Source organism: Phyllobates terribilis, unplaced genomic scaffold (assembly GCF_046119375.1).
Source record: "Phyllobates terribilis strain yellow unplaced genomic scaffold, ASM4611937v1 Scaffold_9__5_contigs__length_417890890, whole genome shotgun sequence".
Taxonomy (NCBI): domain Eukaryota; kingdom Metazoa; phylum Chordata; class Amphibia; order Anura; family Dendrobatidae; genus Phyllobates; species Phyllobates terribilis.
Window position 1 is genome coordinate 189,982,787 of NW_027362769.1, and position 21,677 is coordinate 190,004,463.

Sequence of the window (21,677 nt, forward strand, 5' to 3'; positions counted from 1 at the left end):
TCATCCAGCGCCCCCTTCATTCGCACAGTCGTCTCCTCATCATCCTCCACCGCCCCCTTCATTCGCACAGTCGTCTCCTCATCATCCTCCACCGCCCCCTTCATTCGCACAGTCGTCTCCTCATCATCCTCCAGCACCCCCATCATTCGCACAGTCGTCTCCTCATCATCCTCCAGCTCCCCCTTCATTCGCACAGTCGTCTCCTCATCATCCTCCAGCACCCCCATCATTCGCACAGTCGTCTCCTCATCATCCTCCAGCACCCCCTTCATTCGCACAGTCGTCTCCTCATCATCCTCCAGCACCCCCTTCATTCGCACAGTCGTCTCCTCATCATCCTCCAGCGCCCCCTTCATTCGCACAGTCGTTTCCTCATCATCCTCCAGCGCCCCCTTCATTCGCACAGTCGTCTCCTCATCATCATCCAGCACCCCATCATTCGCACAGTCGTCTCCTCATCATCCTCCAGCGCCCCCTTCATTCGCACAGTCGTCTCCTCATCATCCTCCAGCGCCCCCTTCATTCGCACAGTCGTTTCCTCATCATCCTCCAGCACCCCCTTCATTCGCACAGTCGTCTCCTCATCATCCTCCAGCACCCCCATCATTCGCACAGTCGTTTCCTCATCATCCCCAGCACCCCCATCATTCGCACAGTCGTCTCCTCATCATCCTCCAGCACCCCCATCATTCGCACAGTCATCTCCTCATCATCCTCCAGCACCCCCATCATTCGCACAGTTGTCTCCTCATCATCCTCCAGCACCCCCTTCATTCGCACAGTCGTCTCCTCATCATCCTCCAGCACCCCCATCATTCGCACAGTCGTCTCCTCATCATCCTCCAGCACCCCCATCATTCGCACAGTCGTTTCCTCATCATCCCCAGCACCCCCATCATTCGCACAGTCGTCTCCTCATCATCCCCAGCACCCCCATCATTCGCACAGTCGTTTCCTCATCATCCTCCAGCACCCCCATCATTCGCACAGTTGTCTCCTCATCATCCTCCAGCACCCCCTTCATTCGCACAGTCGTCTCCTCATCATCCTCCAGCACCCCCATCATTCGCACAGTCGTCTCCTCATCATCCTCCAGCACCCCCATCATTCGCACAGTCGTTTCCTCATCATCCCCAGCACCCCCATCATTCGCACAGTCGTCTCCTCATCATCCTCCAGCACCCCCATCATTCGCACAGTCATCTCCTCATCATCCTCCAGCACCCCCATCATTCGCACAGTCATCTCCTCATCATCCTCCAGCGCCCCCTTCATTCGCACAGTCGTCTCCTCATCATCCTCCAGCACCCCCATCATTCGCACAGTCGTCTCCTCATCATCCCCAGCACCCCCATCATTCGCACAGTCGTCTCCTCATCATCCTCCAGCACCCCCATCATTCGCACAGTCGTCTCCTCATCATCCTCCAGCACCCCCATCATTCGCACAGTCGTCTCCTCATCATCCTCCAGCACCCCCATCATTCGCACAGTCGTCTCCTCATCATCCCCAGCACCCCCATCATTCGCACAGTCGTCTCCTCATCATCCTCCAGCGCCCCCTTCATTCGCACAGTCGTCTCCTCATCATCCTCCAGCACCCCCATCATTCGCACAGTCATCTCCTCATCATCCTCCAGCACCCCCTTCATTCGCACAGTCATCTCCTCATCATCCTCCAGCACCCCCTTCATTCGCACAGTCATCTCCTCATCATCCTCCAGCACCCCCTTCATTCGCACAGTCATCTCCTCATCATCCTCCAGCGCCCCCTTCATTCGCACAGTCGTCTCCTCATCATCCTCCAGCACCCCCATCATTCGCACAGTCGTCTCCTCATCATCCCCAGCACCCCCATCATTCGCACAGTCGTCTCCTCATCATCCTCCAGCACCCCCATCATTCGCACAGTCGTCTCCTCATCATCCTTCAGCGCCCCCATCATTCGCACAGTCATCTCCTCATCATCCCCAGCACCCCCATCATTCGCACAGTCGTCTCCTCATCATCCTCCAGCACCCCCATCATTCGCACAGTCGTCTCCTCATCATCCCCAGCACCCCCATCATTCGCACAGTCATCTCCTCATCATCCTCCAGCACCCCCTTCATTCGCACAGTCATCTCCTCATCATCCTCCAGCACCCACCTCATCTCCAGGACGACTGTGCCCCCATATGGGAGATCTGACAACGCTTCGCTGCACTGGGGAGAAAGCAGAAGACGTCACAATCTGATACGACTGCTGACAACCAGCCTGTATATGGTGCGAGGTTGTCAGCCTGCCCCCTGGTGGTGACATCACTGAGATGACGCCATTGTGGATTGGCGCCGTTCACACTACACACGGCGGCTCTCACCTGTGTTAATACTGTGGTGTAGATTTTGGTGTATTCTGGACTTCCTGGATTTGGATTAAATTTTTCTCCTGAGATTGTGAATTCACCGTAGAAGGTTTTACCTGAGTGACGAGAACATCGGCCGTTACTGCACACGTGTATGCGCACGTTCAGACTGGTCACCGCGGGACGTGAGCGTAACAAGTAAGAAACACCGCCTCTTGTTGACTTGTTTTTAGATAAAAAAGCTTAAAATTCACCACACGTCTCCATTACTGGGCGCTGCCCCCCATTACACGTCCCCATTACTGGGCGCTGCCCCCCATTACACGTCCCCATTACTGGGCGCTGCCCCCCATTACACATCCCCATCACTGGCCGCTGCCCCCCATTACACGTCCCCCATCACTGGCCGCTGCCCCCCATTACACGTCCCCATTACACGTCCCCCATCACTGGCCGCTGCCCCCCATTACACGTCCCCATTACTGGCCGCTGCCCCCCATTACACGTCCCCCATCACTGGCCGCTGCCCCTCATTACACGTCCCCCATCACTGGCCGCTGCCCCCCATTACACGTCCCCCATCACTGGCCGCTGCCCCCCATTACACGTCCCCCATCACTGGCTGCTGCCCCCCATTACACGTCCCCCATCACTGGGCGCTGCCCCCCATTACACGTCCCCCATCACTGGCCGCTGCCCCCCATTACACGTCGCCCATCACTGGGCGCTGCCCCCCATTACACGTCCCCCATCACTGGCCGCTGCCCCCCATTACACGTCCCCCATCACTGGCCGCTGCCCCTCATTACACGTCGCCCATCACTGGGCGCTGCCCCCCATTACACGTCCCCCATCACTGGCCGCTGCCCCCCATTACACTTCCCGGGCTGCAGTTTTGGATTTGCTTTGGTTTCTTGCGCTCGGTACATTTGGGGGTCTGGCCGTCCACCTACATACACTGTCAGGCGCTGGTTATGCGCTACCCCCGTCTGGCACGTAGCGAGGTGTGTGACTAGAGCTAGGACCACCCTGATGGAGAGGGCCGGCTCCAGGTTTCCGTGGGCCCCGGGCGAAAGAGTCTCTGTGGCCCCTTTAACACAAACACGATTCATGATGCACGAGAAATATTTATATACAGGGTGGTCCAAAAGGAGGTGGCCAGAAAATAGTAACATTTATTTTGATTTATATATAAAATGATATTTACTAACACAAGCAGAACATTAACAATTACATTTAATTCTGAACAATAATACAAAAGCCCTTAAATGTTATCACCGCAGGGGCTCACACTGTTTCCCATTACAATTTGCTTTGAAGTCGCCTCTTTCGCTTCCACAAACTTTTTTGCACAAGTCTCTGGGTAATAATTTCTGGAAATGCATCGCTTATGGAATTTTTGAAATCACTGACACTTTTTGATTTTCGACTATAAACTTTGTCCTTGAGTACTCCCCAAAAGAAAAAATGCATTGGGTTCAAGTCTGGTGAACATGCCGGCCAATCAAGTGGGCCTCTTCGGCCAATCCATTTATTAGGAAATGTTTCATCAAGATACTCGCGGACCACTCTTGAATAATGTGGAGGGTCCCCATCTTGTTGGAAATAAAGGTAATTTGAATTAGGCTGTTGCTGTAACTGGGGAACAACTTGAGTCATTACAATTTCGAGATACTTCTCTCCTGTGACTGTTCCATCAAAAAATATTGGTCCTAAAACACCAAAATGTGAAATACCACCCCAAACATTGACACCAGGCTCATTTAGTTGTTGCCATAGGCGGATTATAATGAGGGCAATATGGGCTACCGCCCGGGGCCCTGAGGCTCCAGGGGGCCCATGAATTGCTCCCATTATAATGCGCATTTTTTTCAGTCACCGCCGCGCTGGCCGAAGGTATAGATGATCACCGCTGCGGGCCCGCAGCTGTAGGCGGTTTGAATCATGCTGTGTCTCCCCGCCCTGCCAGTGCCACATGACGCTCCCGTCTGGCCGCCGCAGCTGTATATTCACTAGCACGGGTGTGCAGTTTAAATGCTGTTGGTACCGCCCTGCCTGACTTCATGTGGCAGGGCGGTCCCAACATCATTTAAATTTTTCCGCCGGCGCTAGTGCATATACAGGGCTGCGTGATGCAGCCAGCGTGTCTGTGAGTGGCTGCTTTGAACTTTGGGACCGCCCTGCCACATGACGTCAAGCAGGGCGGTCCCAAAGTTCAAAGCAGCCACTCACAGACACGCTGCATCACGCAGCCGCTCCCATCCGGCCAGCTGCAGATCCACCGGGGCGGGCAGTTTGAATGATGCTGGGACCGCCCTGCCACATGACGTCAGGCAGGGCCCAGCATACACAGAGGCGCGGCATACAGGCAGACAGTGGCGGGGGGGCCCCTGGACCGCTTCCCCAGCATCGGCGCATGGCCGCTACTTCTTCTTCGGCCAGGCCAGCACTGCAGCAGTTAACTTCCCTGTGCGTGGCTGTGTTTCCTAGCTGTGACGTCATGGAGTGCGCGCCTGGCCTGCACTGCTGCAGCCTGCATCGGAGAGGAGCAGGAGGACTGGAGCGGAGAGGAGCAGGAGGACTGGAGTAGAGCCGGGGGATGGTGAGTGTGTGAGAGTGTGTGAAAGTGAAAGTGAGAGTGTGTGTGTGTGTGTGTGTGTGTGGAGGCAGACATAATTGTGTGATGTCTGTTTATATGTATTTTTGTATTTCAAATGTGTTTATGCGTGTATGTATGTGTATGTCTGTATATGTTTGTGTGTGTGTGTGACTGCGTGGGGCCTCCCGCTGTGTATAGATGGCGCCGTGCGGCCTCCCGCTGTGTATAGATGGCGCCGTGTGGCCTCCTGCTGAGTATAGATGGTGCTGTGCGGCCTCCTGCTATCTCTGGGGGGGGCGCCGTGCGGCCTCCTGCTGTGCATAGATGGCTACGTATGGCCTCCCGCTGTGTACAGATGGCGCCGTGCGGCCTCCCGCTGTGTATAGATGGCGCCGTGATGCCTCCCGCTGTGTATAGATGGCGCCGTGCGGCCTCCCGCTGTGTATAGATGGCGCCGTGCGGCCTCCCGCTGTGTATAGATGGCGCCGTGCGGCCTCCTGCTGTGTATAGATGGCGCCGTGGGGCCTCCTGCTGTGTATAGATGGCGCCGTGCGGCCTCCTGCTGTGTATAGATGGCTACGTGCGGCCTCCCGCTGTGTATAGATGGCGCCGTGCGGCCTCCCGCTGTGTATAGATGGCGCTGTGCGGCCTCCCGCTGTGTATAGATGGCGCCGTGCGGCCTCCCGCTGTGTATAGATGGCTACATGCGGCCTCCTGCTGTGTATAGATGGCTACGTGCGGCCTCCGGCTGTGTATAGATGGCTACGTGCGGCCTCCTGCTGTGTATAGATGGCTACGTGCGGCCTCCTGCTGTGTATAGATGGCTACGTGCGGCCTCCCGCTGTGTATAGATGGCGCCGTGCGGCCTCCCGCTGTGTATAGATGGCGCTGTGCGGCCTCCCGCTGTGTATAGATGGCGCCGTGCGGCCTCCCGCTGTGTATAGATGGCTACATGCGGCCTCCCGCTGTGTATAGATGGCTACGTGCGGCCTCCCGCTGTGTATAGATGGCTACATGCGGCCTCCGGCTGTGTATAGATGGCTACATGTGCTCCATATTGAGTCATACAATTAATGTAAGGCTATGTGCCCACGATGCAGAAATGCTCCGGATTTTTTTTGAGCGTTTCTGCATCTCCCTGGCAGAAAAAACGCAGATTGTGCATGCGGATTGTACATGCGGATTGTGCATGTGTTTTTCCTGTCAGGGACATGCGGATGTGACGCGTTCTTCACTTGCATTTCCGCATGCGGGTTGTGATTTTAGCATCACTTGGAAAGTGCTTGACAGCTTGGTGACACTATATAAATCCATGCAACCGGCATATATAGTGTGACCGTAAAGAATGGTAAAAAATAAAAAATATATACTTATCTTCTGATGGCCTGCCGACGTCAGCGGTCGCGTGACCCATCACATGACTAAATGACGTCACGGCAGGTCCTTTTCAGACCATTGCGAGCTGCCGGCAGCCAGGACGCATCGGATAAAGACACCGGGGGCCATCAGAAGGTAAGTATGATATTTATTTTTTATTTTATTCTTTTTTTTACAGGTTCTATGGTCCCCGAGTCTTGATGAGTCTCCTGTCCTCCACACCCGGGTACCATCCGCACATTGAAACGCATGGATTCTGCATGTACAGATGCAGTGATGCGGATTCCATGTGATCCAATGCAAGTCAATGGCGGCGAAAACACAGCGCTTCCGCAAAATAATTGGCAGTGCTGCGGATTTTTCCGCAATGATAATCCGCAGCGGATATTTCCGCAGCATGTGCACAGAACATGCGGATTATCATTGGGGAACATGGCAGACCTTCTACCAAGTGTTTTTTAAGTGTTTCTGCAGCGGAATAGTGGGCACACAGCCTAAAAAAAAAATTATAATTAATATTGTGCCAAATTAATTTCACGTGAACTATCACATGATCTATCACAGGGGATCATGTGACATATGATACATCAGGTGTGTGTGTGTGTGGGTGGGGGGGCGCCTTCTAAACTGCCCGGGGCCCTTGCTACTCTTAATCCAGCCATGGTTGTTGCTCTAATGTTAAATGCATGATCTCATTATACCAGTAAATACAATTATGTCTGTTAATGCTCCATACAGAATAATGGGCCCCATATAATGCTCCATACAGAATAATGGGCCCCATATAATGCTCCATACAGAATAATGGGCCCCATATATTGCTCCATACAGAATAATGGGCCCCATGTAATGCTCCATACAGAATAATGGGCCCCAGATATTGCGCCATACAGAATAATGGGCCCCATATATTGCTCCAAACAGAATAATGGGCCCCATATAATGCTCCATACAGAATAATGGGCCCCATGTAATGCTCCATACAGAAATAATGGGCCCCATATAATGCCCCATCCTGTATGGACCCCGTATATTGCCCCATCCTGTATGGGCCCCGTATAATGCCCCATCCTGTATGGGCCCCGTATAATGCCCCATCCTGTATGGGCCCCGTATATTGCTCCATCCTGTATGGGCCCCGTATAATGCCCCATCCTGTATGGGCCCCGTATATTGCCCCATCCTGTATGGGCCCCGTATAATGCCCCATCCTGTATGGGCCCCGTATATTGCTCCATCCTGTATGGGCCCCGTATAATGCCTCATCCTGTATGGGCCCCGTATATTGCCCCATCCTGTATGGGCCCCGTATAATGCCCCATCCTGTATGGGCCCCGTATAATGCCCCATCCTGTATGGGCCCCGTATATTGCTCCATCCTGTATGGGCCCCGTATATTGCTCCATCCTGTATGGGCCCCGTATAATGCCCCATCCTGTATGGGCCCCGTATAATGCCCCATCCTGTATGGGCCCCGTATATTGCTCCATCCTGTATGGGCCCCGTATATTGCTCCATCCTGTATGGGCCCCGTATAATGCCCCATCCTGTATGGGCCCCGTATATTGCTCCATCCTGTATGGGCCCCGTATAATGCCCCATCCTGTATGGGCCCCGTATATTGCTCCATCCTGTATGGGCCCCGTATAATGCCCCATCCTGTATGGGCCCCGTATATTGCCCCATCCTGTATGGGCCCCGTATAATGCCCCATCCTGTATGGGCCCCGTATAATGCCCCATCCTGTATGGGCCCCGTATATTGCTCCATCCTGTATGGGCCCCGTATATTGCTCCATCCTGTATGGGCCCCGTATATTGCTCCATCCTGTATGGGCCCCGTATATTGCTCCATCCTGTATGGGCCCCGTATATTGCTCCATCCTGTATGGGCCCCGTATATTGCTCCATCCTGTATGGGCCCCGTATATTGCTCCATCCTGTATGGGCCCCGTATATTGCTCCATGCCTCCATACATAAAATAATCAAATACTCACCTCTCCGGCCGCTGCTCCGGACTCCTCAGCCGCGTCGCCGTCGTCTTCCCGCTCTGCGCTGTGACTGCTCAGTAGAGGGCGCTGTGAGGACATCATCGCTCCGTCTGCCCTGAGACGTCACAGTCAAGAGACGTGGAAGAGACCGGAGCTGCGGAGGCACGGGGAGAGGTAAGCGTAATGCCGGGGCCCTGAGGGAGGGGGCGCTGGCACCGCTCTCCTCCGGTCACGGGCCCCATAGCGCATCAGGATGCCCAATGGCGCACATACACTAATAGTCTGCAGACATATGTCCGGGGGAGTAAATCTAGGAGAGTCACTTGTACAGAAGGGTCTGGGTGTAATAGTCTGCAGACATATGTCCAGGGGGAGTAAATCTGGGAGAGTCACTTGTACAGAAGGGTCTGGGTGTAATAGTCTGCCGACATATGTCTGGAGGAGTAAATCTGGGAGAGTCACTTGTAGAGAAGGGTCTGGGTGTAATAGTCTGCAGGCATATGTCCGGGGGAGTAAATCTGGGAGAGTCACTTGTACAGAAGGGTCTGGGTGTAATAGTCTGCCGACATATGTCCGGGGGAGTAAATCTGGGAGAGTCACTTGTAGAGAAGGGTCTGGGTGTAATAGTCTGCAGGCATATGTCCAGGGGGAGTAAATCTGGGAGAGTCACTTGTACAGAAGGGTCTGGGTGTAATAGTCTGCCGACATATGTCCGGGGGAGTAAATCTGGGAGAGTCACTTGTAGAGAAGGGTCTGGGTGTAATAGTCTGCAGGCATATGTCTGGGGTGTATTTGATCTTCTGTTTATACAGAGCAGCCAATCTGAACAAGCAGAGCTGCAGTGTAAAGCATGGTTCCAGGGGAGCAGCCTGAACCTCTGATGAGACAAGAGGGGAGTCTGTCTGTACCGCAGACCCCAGTACGCAGCGCACTGGTCGCAGCTGTGTAGGGTGGAGATCAGCGGCTCCTGCCCTGTGGGGTCCCCCGGCGCCTCTGCTCTCCCCAGCGCTCCGCTCCCTATGTACGCTGTATATATCCTTCATTCCTTGCTAATCCCATGAGCCGGCGGCTCTGCAGCTGCTGTGGAGCTGGTAAACCAAACCTCCGACTCCTCAGTTTCCACGACTCCGACCCCCTCATACACGGCTCCGACCCCCTCATACACAGCTCCGACCCCCTCATATAAGGCTCCGACTCCCTCATACACGGCTCCGACTCCCTCATACACGGCTCCGACTCCCTCATACGCGGCTCCGACCCCCTCATACGCGGCTCCGACCCCCTCATACACGGCTCCGACCCCCTCATACACGGCTCCGACCCCCTCATACACGACTCCGACTCCCTCATACACGGCTTCGACTCCCTCATACACGGCTCCGACTCCCTCATACACGGCTCTGATCCCCTCATACACGGCTCCGACCCCCTCATACACGGCTCCGACCCCCTCATACACGGCTCCGACTCCCTCATACACGGCTCCGACCCCCTCATACATGGCCCCGGCTCCCTCATACACGGCTCTGACCCCCTCATACACGGCTCCACGACTCCCTCATACACGGCTCCACGACTCCCTCATACACGACTCCGACCCCCTCATACACGGCTCCGACCCCCTCATACACGGCTCCGACCCCCTCATACACGGCTCCGACTCCCTCATACACGGCTCCGACCTCCTCATACACGGCTCCGACCTCCTCATACACGGCCCCGGCTCCCTCATACACGGCTCCGACCTCCTCATACACGGCCCTGGCTCCCTCATACACGGCTCCACGACTCCCTCATACACGGCTCCACGACTCCCTCATACACGACTCCGACCCCCTCATACACGGCTCCACGACTCCCTCATACACGACTCCGACCCCCTCATACACGGCTCCGACCCCCTCATATAAGGCTCCGACCCCCTCATACACGACTCCGACCCCCTCATACACGACTCCGACTCCCTCATACACGACTCAGACCCCCTCATACACGGCTCCGACCTCCTCATACACGGCCCCCTCATACACGGCTCCGACCCCCTCATACACGACTCCGACCCCCTCATACACGGCTCCGACCCCCTCATACACGACTCCGACTCCCTCATACACGACTCAGACCGCCTCATACACGGCTCCGACCCCCTCATACACTGCTCTGACCCCCTCATACACTGCTCTGACCCCCTCATACACTGCTCTGACCCCCTCATACACGACTCCGACCCCCTCATACACGACTCTGACCCCCTCATACACGGCTCCGACCCCCTCATACACGGCTCCGACCCCCTCATACACGACTCCGACCCCCTCATACACGACTCCGACCCCCTCATACACGGCTCCGACCCCCTCATACACGGCTCCGACCCCCTCATACACTGCTCTGACCCCCTCATACACGGCTCCGACCCCCTCATACACGGCTCCGACCCCCTCATACACGGCTCTGACCCCCTCATACACTGCTCTGACCCCCTCATACACTGCTCTGACCCCCTCATACACGGCTCCGACCCCCTCATACACGGCTCCGACCCCCTCATACACGGCTCTGACTCCCTCATACACGGCTCCGACCCCCTCATACACGGCCCCGACCCCCTCATACACGGCCCCGACCCCCTCATACACGGCCCCGACCCCCTCATACACGGCTCCGGCCCCCTCATACACGGCTCCGACCCCCTCATACACGGCTCCGACCCCCTCATACACGGCTCCGACCCCCTCATACACGGCCCCGACCCCCTCATACGCGGCTCCGACTCCCTCATACGCGGCTCCGGCCCCCTCATACGCGGCTCCGGCCCCCTCATACACGGCTCCGACCCCCTCATACACGGCTCCGACCCCCTCATACACGGCTCCGACCCCCTCATACACGGCCCCGACCCCCTCATACACGGCTCCGACCCCCTCATACACGGCTCCGGCCCCCTCATGCACGGCTCCGGCCCCCTCATGCACGGCTCCGACCCCCTCATACACGGCTCCGACCCCCTCATACACGGCTCCGACCCCCTCATGCACGGCTCCGGCCCCCTCATGCACGGCTCCGGCCCCCTCATGCACGGCTCCGACCCCCTCATACACGGCTCCGACCCCCTCATACGCGGCTCCGACCCCCTCATACGCGGCTCCGACCCCCTCATACACGGCTCCGACCCCCTCATACACGGCTCCGGCCCCCTCATACACGGCTCCGACCCCCTCATACACGGCTCCGACCCCCTCATACACGGCCCCGACCCCCTCATACACGGCCCCGACCCCCTCATACACGGCTCCGGCCCCCTCATGCACGGCCCCGACCCCCTCATGCACGGCCCCGACCCCCTCATACACGGCCCCGACCCCCTCATACACGGCTCCGACCCCCTCATACACGGCTCCGGCCCCCTCATACACGGCTCCGACCCCCTCATACACGGCTCCGACCCCCTCATACACGGCCCCGACCCCCTCATACACGGCTCCGACCCCCTCATACACGGCTCCGGCCCCCTCATACACGGCTCCGACCCCCTCATACACGGCCCCGACCCCCTCATACACGGCCCCGACCCCCTCATACACGGCTCCGACCCCCTCATACACGGCTCCGGCCCCCTCATGCACGGCTCCGACCCCCTCATACGCGGCTCCGACCCCCTCATACACGGCTCCGACCCCCTCATACGCGGCTCCGACCCCCTCATACACGGCTCCGACCCCCTCATACACGGCTCCGGCCCCCTCATGCACGGCTCATGTGTAAGTGATAAATTTACTGCAGCACAGATTCATCTCAGCTAAAAGTCCAGACCCTGAGATCAGGAATAGGACGGACATTTATAGGATATTTCATGACTTTCCCAAATTCTTATGAAAAAATATTCCCCACAAACTGCATTGAACTCCTGCACCCAATGTATTATATATTTTAGGAGTTGGAGTCGCTCCATTTTATAGCGACTCCGACTCCACCAAAATGGCCTCCGACTCCACAGCCCTGACTACAGCTCCCATCATGCTGAGTCCTCACCTCCGCTGCAGGTCCCCTCGGGGCTGTAGTAATAGTTCAGCGGGCAGCGACACTCGTACAGGTTGTAGAGCTGGATGCAGGTGGAGCCGTTCACACAGGCATCAGGTGAGCAGATCCCGGGCTCTGCGGAGAGAGGGGGATACAGGTGCGGAGTGAGGTCACAGCTGGAGATTGTACAGATCCCACCCCAGACAGGAAGCTGCTTCTCATTGTCTTCCAGATCTCTGCTTGCAGCCAGTGAATGGGAACATGTCAGAGGATTGTCTCTAGACTAAGAATGTTTCCATTCACTGACAAGAAGCAGAGATCTTGTAATCTGCGCAGATTCTATAGTGCACTATTCACATCTGTGGTAGAAATGGACACCACAACGCTGCGCTGACGCCCACCGGACCCCTCGTTTTGTAGTGGGATGCATTGGGAGCTCTTTTGGCTTAATTTTTTTTTGGGGGGTAGTAAGAATTTCACCATGTGCCAATGACGGACTCTACCACAGAGGCGCCAGCGCAGAATGTAAGAAAGTGCCGCCAGGTTGAAGCTGCCACTGCCAGATGCGGGAATGCTAGAAAAATGGCAAGTGGCGCTCGTGGAAGTGTCATAATGCCGGCCAGCACTGATAACAAGGGAGGGGGGAAGCCATACTTACTGGATGTGGTGAGACCACCTGCCGTGGTGGTCACAGGATCTATCTGTGTTGTGGTGACATTGGGGTCGTTTGTCTGCACTGTTTGTGGTGATCCCGTATCTGGCGATCCTGTATCTGGCACTTCAGTGATTGCTGTATCTGGTGATCCCGTATCTGGCGCTTCCGTCACTGTTGTATCTGGTGATCCTGTATCTGGCGCTTCCGTCACTGTCGTATCTGGTGATCCTGTATCTGGTGATCCTGTATCTGGCGCTTCCGTTATTTTCGCATCTGGTGATGTTGTTTTTGGCGCAGTTGTGGAAGCGGCACTTACTGTGGTTGGAAGACATTAATACAAATAATAATGATGTCCCGCCAGTACGCAGCCCCAGCGAGCAGGAGGACATGTCTGGATTTTCTTACAAGGGACCGAGTGGTAGTGAGGGGCCAAAAGTGCTTAAGACTGTGGCAGCGAGGGGCTGAGTGTGCAGAGGACAATGGTAGTGAGGGGCCGAGTGTGCGGAGGCCAGTGGTAGTGAGGGGCCGAAAGTGCTTAAGACGGTGGCAGCGAGGGTCCAAGTGTGCAGAGGACAGTGATGGCAAGGGGCTGAGTGTGCAGAGGACAGTGGTAGTGAGGGGCTGAGTGTGCGAAGGATGGTGGTAGTGAGGGGCCAAGTGTGCTTAAAACGGTGGCAATGAGGGACCGAATGTGTGGAAGATGGTGGTAGCAAAAGGCCAAGTATGCTTAGGAAGGTGGCAGCGAGAGGCCAAGTGTGCAGAGGACTGTGATAGCGAGGGGCTGATTGTGCAGAGGACGATGATAGTGAGGAGCTGAGTGTGCAGAGGACGGTGGTAGTGAGGGGCTGAGTGTGCAGAGGACGATGATAGTGAGGAGCTGAGTGTGCAGAGGACGGTGGTAGTGAGGGGCTGAGTGTGCAGAGGACGATGATAGTGAGGAGCTGAGTGTGCAGAGGACGATGATAGTGAGGAGCTGAGTGTGCAGAGGACGGTGATAGTGAGGGGCCGAGTGTGCTTAAGACTGTGGCAATAAGGGACCAAGTGTGTGGAAGATGGTGGTAGCAAAGGGCCAAGTGTGCTTAGGATGGTGTCAGTAAGGGGCCGAGTGTGTGGAAGAAGGTGGTGGCAAGGGGCCGAGAGTGTGGAGGAAGGTGGTAGCACGGGGCCGAGTGTGTGGAGGAAGGTGGTAGCAAAAGGTCGAATGTGCTTAGGATGGTGGTAGCGAGGGGCCGAGTGTGTGGAGAAAGGTGGTAACGAGGGGCCGAGTGTGCGGAGGAGGGTGGTAGCAAAGGGTTGGATGTGCTTAGGATGGTGGTAGCGAGGGGCCAAGTGTGCGAAGGACAGTGGTATTGAGAGGCCAAGTGTGCGGTGGATGGTGTTATTTAGGGGCAGAGTGCGAGGCAGAGTGTGAGAAGAATGTGGTTGTGAGCGGCCGAGTGTGCAGAGGACGGTGGTAACGAGGGGCAGAGTATTAGTAGGATGGTGGTATTGAGAGGCCAAGTGTGCGGTGGATGGTTTTATTTAGGGTCAGAGTGTAAGGCCGAGTGTGAGAAGAATGTGGTTGTGAGGGACCGAGCGTGTGGAGGCCGGTGGTAGCAATGCGCCGAGCGTGTGGAGGCCGGTGGTAGCAAGGCACCGAGCGTGCGGTGGCTGGTGGTAGCGAGGGGCCGAGCGTGCGGAGGCCAGTGGTAGTGAGCGTGCGGAGGCCAATGGTAGCGAGGGACCGAGCGTGCGATGGACGGTGGTATTGAGGGGCCGAGTGTGCGAAGTACGGTGGTAGCGAGGAGCCGAGTGTGTGGAGGAGGGTGGTAGCAAAGGGCCGAGTGTGCTTAGGATGGTGGTAGCGAGGGGCCAAGTGTGCGAAGGACAGTGGTATTGAGATGCCAAGTGGACGGTGTTATTTAGGGGCAGAGTGCGAGGCCGAGTGTGAGAAGAATGTGGTTGTGAGCGGCAGAGTGTGCAGAGGACGGTGGTAACGAGGGGCAGAGTGTTAGTAAGATGGTGGTAGCGAGGGGCCGAGTGTGTGGAAAATGGTAGTAGCGAGGGGCCGAGTGTTCGGAGGAGAGTGGTAGCGAGGGGCCGAGTGTTCGGAGGAGAGTGGTAGCGAGGGGCCGAGTGTTCGGAGGAGAGTGGTAGCGAGGGGCCGAGTGTGCGGAGGAGGTTGGTAGCGAGGGGCCGAGTGTGCGGAGGAGGTTGGTAGTGAGGGGCCGAGTGTGCACAGGAGCGTGGTAGCGAGGGGCCGAGTTTGGGGAGGAGGGAGGTAGCGAGGGGCCGAGTTTGGGGAGGAGGGAGGTAGCGAGGGGCCGAGTGTGCGGAGGCTGGTGGTAGTGAGGGGCTGAGTGTGCGCTGGATGGTTTTAGCGAGGGGTCAAGTATGCAGTGGCCAGTGGTAGTGAGGGGCTGAGTGTGCGGAGGACTGTGGTAGCGAGGGGCTGAGTGTGCGGAGGAGGGTGGTAGCAAAGGGTCGAATGTGCTTAGGATGGTGGTAGCGAGGGGTCAATGTGCTTAGGAGGGTGGTAGTGAGGGGCCGAGTGTGCGCAGGAGGGTGGTAGTGAGGGGCCGAGTGTGCGCATGAGGGTGGTAGCGAGGGACGAGTGTGTGCAGGAGGGTGGTAGCGAGGGGCCGAGTGTGTGCAGGAGGGTGGTAGCGAGGGGCCGAGTGTGCGCAGGAGGGTGGTAGCGAGGGGCCGAGTGTGCGCAGGATGGTGGTAGCGAGGGACCGAGCGTGCGGAGGCCAGTGGTAGCGAGGGACCGAGCGTGTGGTGGACGGTGGTAGCGAGGGGCCGAGCGTGCGGTGGCCGGTGGTAGTGAGCGTGCGGTGGACGGTGGTAGCGAGGGGCCGAGCGTGCGGAGGACGGTGGTAGCGAGGAGCCGAGCGTGTGGTGGACGGTGGTAGCGAGGGGCCGAGCGTGCGGTGGACGGTGGTAGCGAGGGACCGAGCGTGCGGTGGACGGTGGAAGCGAGGGGCCGAGCGTGTGGTGTACGGTGGTATTGAGAGGACAAGTGTGTGGTGGACGGTGGTAGCGAGGGGCTGAGCGTGCGGTGGACGGTGGTAGCGAGGGGCCGAGCGTGCGGTGGACGGTGGTAGCGAGGGGCCGAGCGTGCGGAGGATCAGGATATTGAGTAAAGGAATATGCAGAATATTCGGTGACGCTGATCTCTGTCTTATCGTGATGACTTGATCATATACATTGAAGACAGCGGCCATAAAGATGTGAATTGACGTCACTGCGTGTGATCATTCACTGCCGCCATCTATCATAATAACACAAGCTGCACTCTCACGCCTCACTGCTGCCTCCTGCTGGTTGCCTGCTTCTCTGCACAGTGATGACAGGTGTGTGCAGTCATCTCATGTACAGTGCAGTGCATTATGCTAAAGCTGTCTCGGGCATGTCCGCCAGCACAGCATTTTGAATGCAGCTCTGGATGTGATTGGAGCATTGGATATGATAAGATGCTGATTATTATGTGTAGATAACAGTAAATCTGCTGCTCTAGGAGACCGATCATCATTTATCTGCTACTGTCAGAGCATGATGAGGGTTGTAGTATCCTGGCTCTCTGGGGCGTTACTATAGTGGGGGCAGGGGTTGCAGGGGCACTTGGGTCCTGGAGTCTATGGGGGCCCAGAAGCTCCTTTGGCTGAATCTTATTAAATACTCGTGCTAGTTGGGGGCCACGAGCTTCCAGGTTCGCTGCGGCCGGCTCAGTATGTAAGTGATGATAATAATATGCTCCTCCGTTCACAGCCCAAGCAGCGACAGACGTTTTCCTAATTGCTAAAGAAAATAATCAATACAGCTAAAGGATCCGTGATTTGTCGTATTATTTGTTCTCTGCCCGCGACACAAGATCACGGTTTAAGAAACCAAAGCTGCGGATATCGTCCGGCTGCTCTATAGATACGACCATCTCACTGAAACCAGGCGCCCCATCACCCGCTCCTTCACGCCCCCCACGCCGCCACATTACCCGTGCCACTCACATCGCCTGCTCCCCACATTACCTGAGCTCATCCACGTCACCCTCTCCCCCACGTCACCAGCGCCTTTACGCCCCCCACACCGCCACGTCACCTGCGGCACTCACGTCGCCTGCTCCCCCATGTCACCCATGCCTTCGCACCACCTGCGTCTCCACGTCACCCGCTCCCCCACATCACCCGTGCCACTCACGACGCCTGCTCCCCAACATTACCTAAGCTCCTCCACGTCACCAGCGCCTTCACGCCCCCCACACCGCCACGTCACCTGTGGCACTCACGTCACCCGCTCCTCCACGTCATCCATGCCTTCGCACCACCTGCGTCTCCACGTCACCCGTGCTCCCCCACATCACCTGTGCCACTCACGACGCCTGCTCCCCAGCATTACCTGAGCTCCTCCACGTCACCCTCTCCTCCACATCACCAGCGCCTTCACGCCCCCCACATCACCTGCGGCACTCACGTCGCCTGCTCCCCCACATCACCCGTGCCACCCACGACTCCAGCGCCTCCACGTCACCCGTGCCACTTACGACGCCTGCTCCCCCACATTACCTGAACTCCTCAACGTCACCCGCGTCTCCACGTCACCCTCTCCTCCACGCCGCCACGTCACCTGCGGCACTCACATTGCCTGCTCCCCCACGTCACCCATGCCTTCACACCACCTGCGTCTCCATGTCGCCCGCTCCACCATGTCACCCGTGCTCCCCCACATCACCCGTGCCACCCACGTCTCCAGCGCCTCCACGTCACCCGTGCCACTCACGTCGCCTGCTCCCCCACATCACTCATGCCCCCCGGTGCCTGTGAGACCCCTGATGATTTGTGAGTTCTTTCCGCGGTGCCCATAAGACCCCCGATGATGCATCATTTCTGTTCTTACCTTCTTGCCATGTGATGACCAGGAGCAGCAGAGTAAGGACTACAACTCCCCTCATGTTTCCTGCCTGCGGTGAGAACCGTCTGATCCGGAGGCCGCTGCGACGCTTCTATATAGGTCCAGAGTTCAGCGCTGACGTCAGCCGCTAATTATGCTCCAGTAGATAATTAATGATGGGACGGATACAAGCAGCAGAGCAAATGCGAGCAGCACAGGCAGCGGACGCCGCGCTCTGTGCAGCCTCCGCGCTCTGCGCAGCTTCCGCCAGGTGGACGGACGGACACTGGAAGCAACTTTTATTGTTGCAGTATTTTTTATCTGTTATTTTCAGAAGCGAAAAACCTCGTGTACGAAAATCCACCTCCGAGTGATCGCCTCCGTACCGCCCCGTGATCAGCGCTGTGTGCACCATCCTGGTAGCCCGCGCCCAGTCACCCCAAACATAACCATCACACATCCTCATGGACATGACAGGGTTAACATCGGCTGCGACAATGTGACGCAGTGCACGTACCTGCGGACTTTGCCCCTCGCCGCCTCCTACTGCGATAAGGATCTTTATAGGAGTCATTAATGTCTTTGTCACAGGAGAGATATGCCGAATGATGGGGGTTGTAGTTCATGTCATAAATCTCCGATCACTTCTCACCAAGGCATCAGAGACGGCAGAAGCAGAGATGTCTTAGCATCAACTCTCCTGAGCCGTCTATATGGGCGTCCAGCGTGAGATGTGTGTGGGGGAAGGGCAGTACAGCAGAGCAGACAGTGCTGTGACAGGAGAGCTGCGGCTGAAGAGGTGTTTGTAATGAGACAAGCTCAGCTCTGCTGTACAGTGTCAGCTATAATCGCAGCTCTGCAGGGAGAGCAGGAGCGCGGCTGTCAGTCATTACATGTCTCACACTGGTCACTCCTCCTGTCATTTATAATAATCTCTGGAGGCGGAGTCTCTGTGAGATCTATGCCCCTCCCATAGTCCTGAACCGCTCCTTTACATATAAGGAAAATGTGGATTTCTCTGGAATAAGACGCTGGATGCAGATATCGGTGTGACGGCTCAGGAGGGCGATCGCTGACAGGTTCCCTGTGCTGCCCAGCCCTGGATGGCGGGCGGGCGGTGTGGAGCCTCCATCACTGCTCTGGGAGAAAGTGACGCTGAGCGCAGGACGGACTGATGGGCGGCATCGTGTGACAGTAGAAATAGTGATGACTATGGTGCAGAGAGGGACCCCCATGACACGACATCGGGGTCTTACCCGCTCGGCTGCTGACCTTTCTACTGTTTGCCGTTTACAAATCATGTTGATAATTAATTTTCAGCCATTTATATTCACCAGTGACTTATCAGAATCTGTAGATGTTGGCGGTCTGCCCACCATGCTGCCCACCATGCTGCCCGCTCCTGTGCCCAGAACACATTGGGGCTCGTCCAGAGCGACCTGTGATGCGCGGCGGCCGCGTCTGTCTGCAGCGTGAGATCAGTCGCCCACAGTCATGTAGCCCTTGTGATAACGCATTTGGTGCCATCTTTGATACACGTTTGTGCCATGTTTTTTAGCTGCTTTTCGGTGTTTTCCAGCCGGGGCGGCGCCGCGTTATATTTTATTAATGTGCTTATTTCAGTTTGTTCCTAAAAATGTAGAAAGAAAAACAAAGTTTTGCAAATAAGAAACTGTTAAATGTCTGCAGCTGAGATACATTGAGATACATCGTACCCCAGGGCAGGCGGTGAGACTGCAGCGTTTCTGTCCCGCACTCCATCCTCCTGCCAGCGGGTAAATTCCTCACCATATTGATGCCGCTGCCGCCCTGATCTGGACACTCCTGCAGTATCCGCAGCCTGACGGCCACGGATAACATCATGAACCTCTAGGTGCCCGATGTCACCGCCGGCTCTGTGCCGAGATGTCACCGCCGGCTCTGTGCCGCCATAGTGATATGTCACCGCCGGCTCTGTGCCGCCATAGTGATATGTCACCACCCGCTCTGTGCCACCATAGTGAGATGTCACCGCCCACTCTGTGCCGAGATGTCACCGTCTGCTCTGTGCCACCATGATGAGATGTCACCGCCGGCTCTGTGCTGAGATGTCACCGTCCGCTCTGTGCCGCCATAGTGAGATGTCACCGCCGGCTCTGTGCCGAGATGTCACCGCCGGCTCTGTGCCGCCATAGTGATATGTCACCACCCGCTCTGTGTCGCCATAGTGAGATGTCACCGCCTGCTTTGTGCCGAGATGTCACCGCCTGCTCTGTGCTGAGATGTCACCGCCTGCTCTGTGCCGCCATGATGAGATGTCACTGCCGGCTCTGTGCCGAGATGTCACTGTCTGCTCTATGCCGTCGTAGTGAGATGTCACCATCAGGTCTGTGCCGCCATGGTGAGTTCTTACCGCCAGCTCTGGGCCAAGATGTCACCACCCGGTCTGTGCCGAGATGTCACCGCCTGCTCTGTGCCGCCATGAGATGTCACCGCCCGCTCTGGGTCGAGATGTCACCGCCCGCTCTGGGTCGAGATGTCACCGTCTGCTCTGGGCCGAGATGTCACCACCCGCTCTGGGTCGAGATGTCACCGTCTGCTCTGTGCCGCCATGATGAGATGTCACTGCCGGCTCTGTGCTGAGATGTCACCGTCCGCTCTGTGCCGCCATTGTGAGATGTCACCGCCCGCTCTGTGCCGAGATGTCACCGTCTGCTCTGTGCCGCCATTGTGAGATGTCACCGCCCGCTCTGTGCCGAGATGTCACCGTCTGCTCTGTGCCGCCTTGATGAGATGTCACCGCCGGCTCTGTGCTGAGATGTCACCGTCTGCTCTGTGCCGCCATAGTGAGATGTCACCGCCCGCTCTGTGCCGAGATGTCACCGTCTGCTCTGTGCCACCATGATGAGATGTCACCGCCCGCTCTGTGCCGAGATGTCACCGTCTGCTCTGTGCCACCATGATGAGATGTCACCGCCGGCTCTGTGCTGAGATGTCACCGTCCGCTCTGTGCTGCCATAGTGAGATGTCACCGCCGGCTCTGTGCCGAGATGTCACCGCCGGCTCTGTGCCGCCATAGTGATATGTCACCACCCGCTCTTTGCCGCCATAGTGAGATGTCACCGCCTGCTCTGTGCCGCCATGATGAGATGTCACCGCCGGCTCTGTGCCGAGATGTCACTGTCTGCTCTATGCCGCCGTAGTGAGATGTCACCACCAGGTCTGTGCCGCCATGGTGAGTTGTTACCGCCAGCTCTGGGCCGAGATGTCACCACCCGGTCTGTGCCGAGATGTCACCGCCTGCTCTGTGCCGCCATGAGATGTCACCGCCCGCTCTGGGTCGAGATGTCACCGCCTGCTCTGTTCCGCCATGAGATGTCACCGCCCGCTCTAGGTCGAGATGTCACCGCCCGCTCTGGGTCGAGATGTCACCGCCGGCTCTGTGCTGAGATGTCACCGCCGGCTCTGTGCTGAGATGTCACCGCCCGCTCTGTGCCGAGATGTCACCGCCGGCTCTGTGCTGAGATGTCACCGCCCGCTCTGTGTTGAGATGTCACCGCCTGCTCTGTGCCGCCGTGGTGAGATGTCACCGCCTGCTCTGTGCCGCCATAGTGAGATGTCACCGCCCACTCTGTGCCTAGATGTCACCGCCTGCTCTGTGCCGCCATAGTGAGATGTCACCGCCTGCTCTGTGCCGCCATAGTGAGATGTCACCGCCTGCTCTGTGCCGAGATGTCACCGCCGGCTCTGTGCCGCCGTGGTGAGATGTCGCCGCCGTGGTGAGATGTCACCGCCCGCTCTGTGCCGAGATGTCACTGCCGGCTCTGTGCTGAGATGTCACCGCCCG

At 57.1% G+C, this 21,677-nt stretch overlaps 1 protein-coding gene across 2 annotated transcripts in view; it reads right to left on the reverse strand.

Moving 5' to 3' along the window:
- MUC13 (mucin 13, cell surface associated) overlaps positions 1-18,255 on the reverse strand; it is a 42,761-nt gene extending 24,506 nt beyond the window's left edge. Inside the window, exons 1-6 of one of the 2 annotated variants that reach the window (XM_073647543.1) lie at positions 17,858-18,255; positions 13,201-13,300; positions 12,989-13,161; positions 12,343-12,465; positions 2,359-2,459; positions 2,148-2,203 (exon numbers count right to left, since the gene is read on the reverse strand). In XM_073647543.1, coding sequence (XP_073503644.1) covers positions 2,148-2,203; positions 2,359-2,459; positions 12,343-12,465; positions 12,989-13,161; positions 13,201-13,300; positions 17,858-17,912 — 608 coding nt within the window. In that variant the 5' untranslated portion in view covers positions 17,913-18,255. Of the gene's footprint in view, positions 1-2,147; positions 2,204-2,358; positions 2,460-12,342; positions 12,466-12,988; positions 13,301-17,857 lie in introns of both variants that reach the window. The other variant, XM_073647542.1, reaches the window with a different exon arrangement.
- Between the last annotated feature and the right edge of the window lie 3,422 nt (positions 18,256-21,677).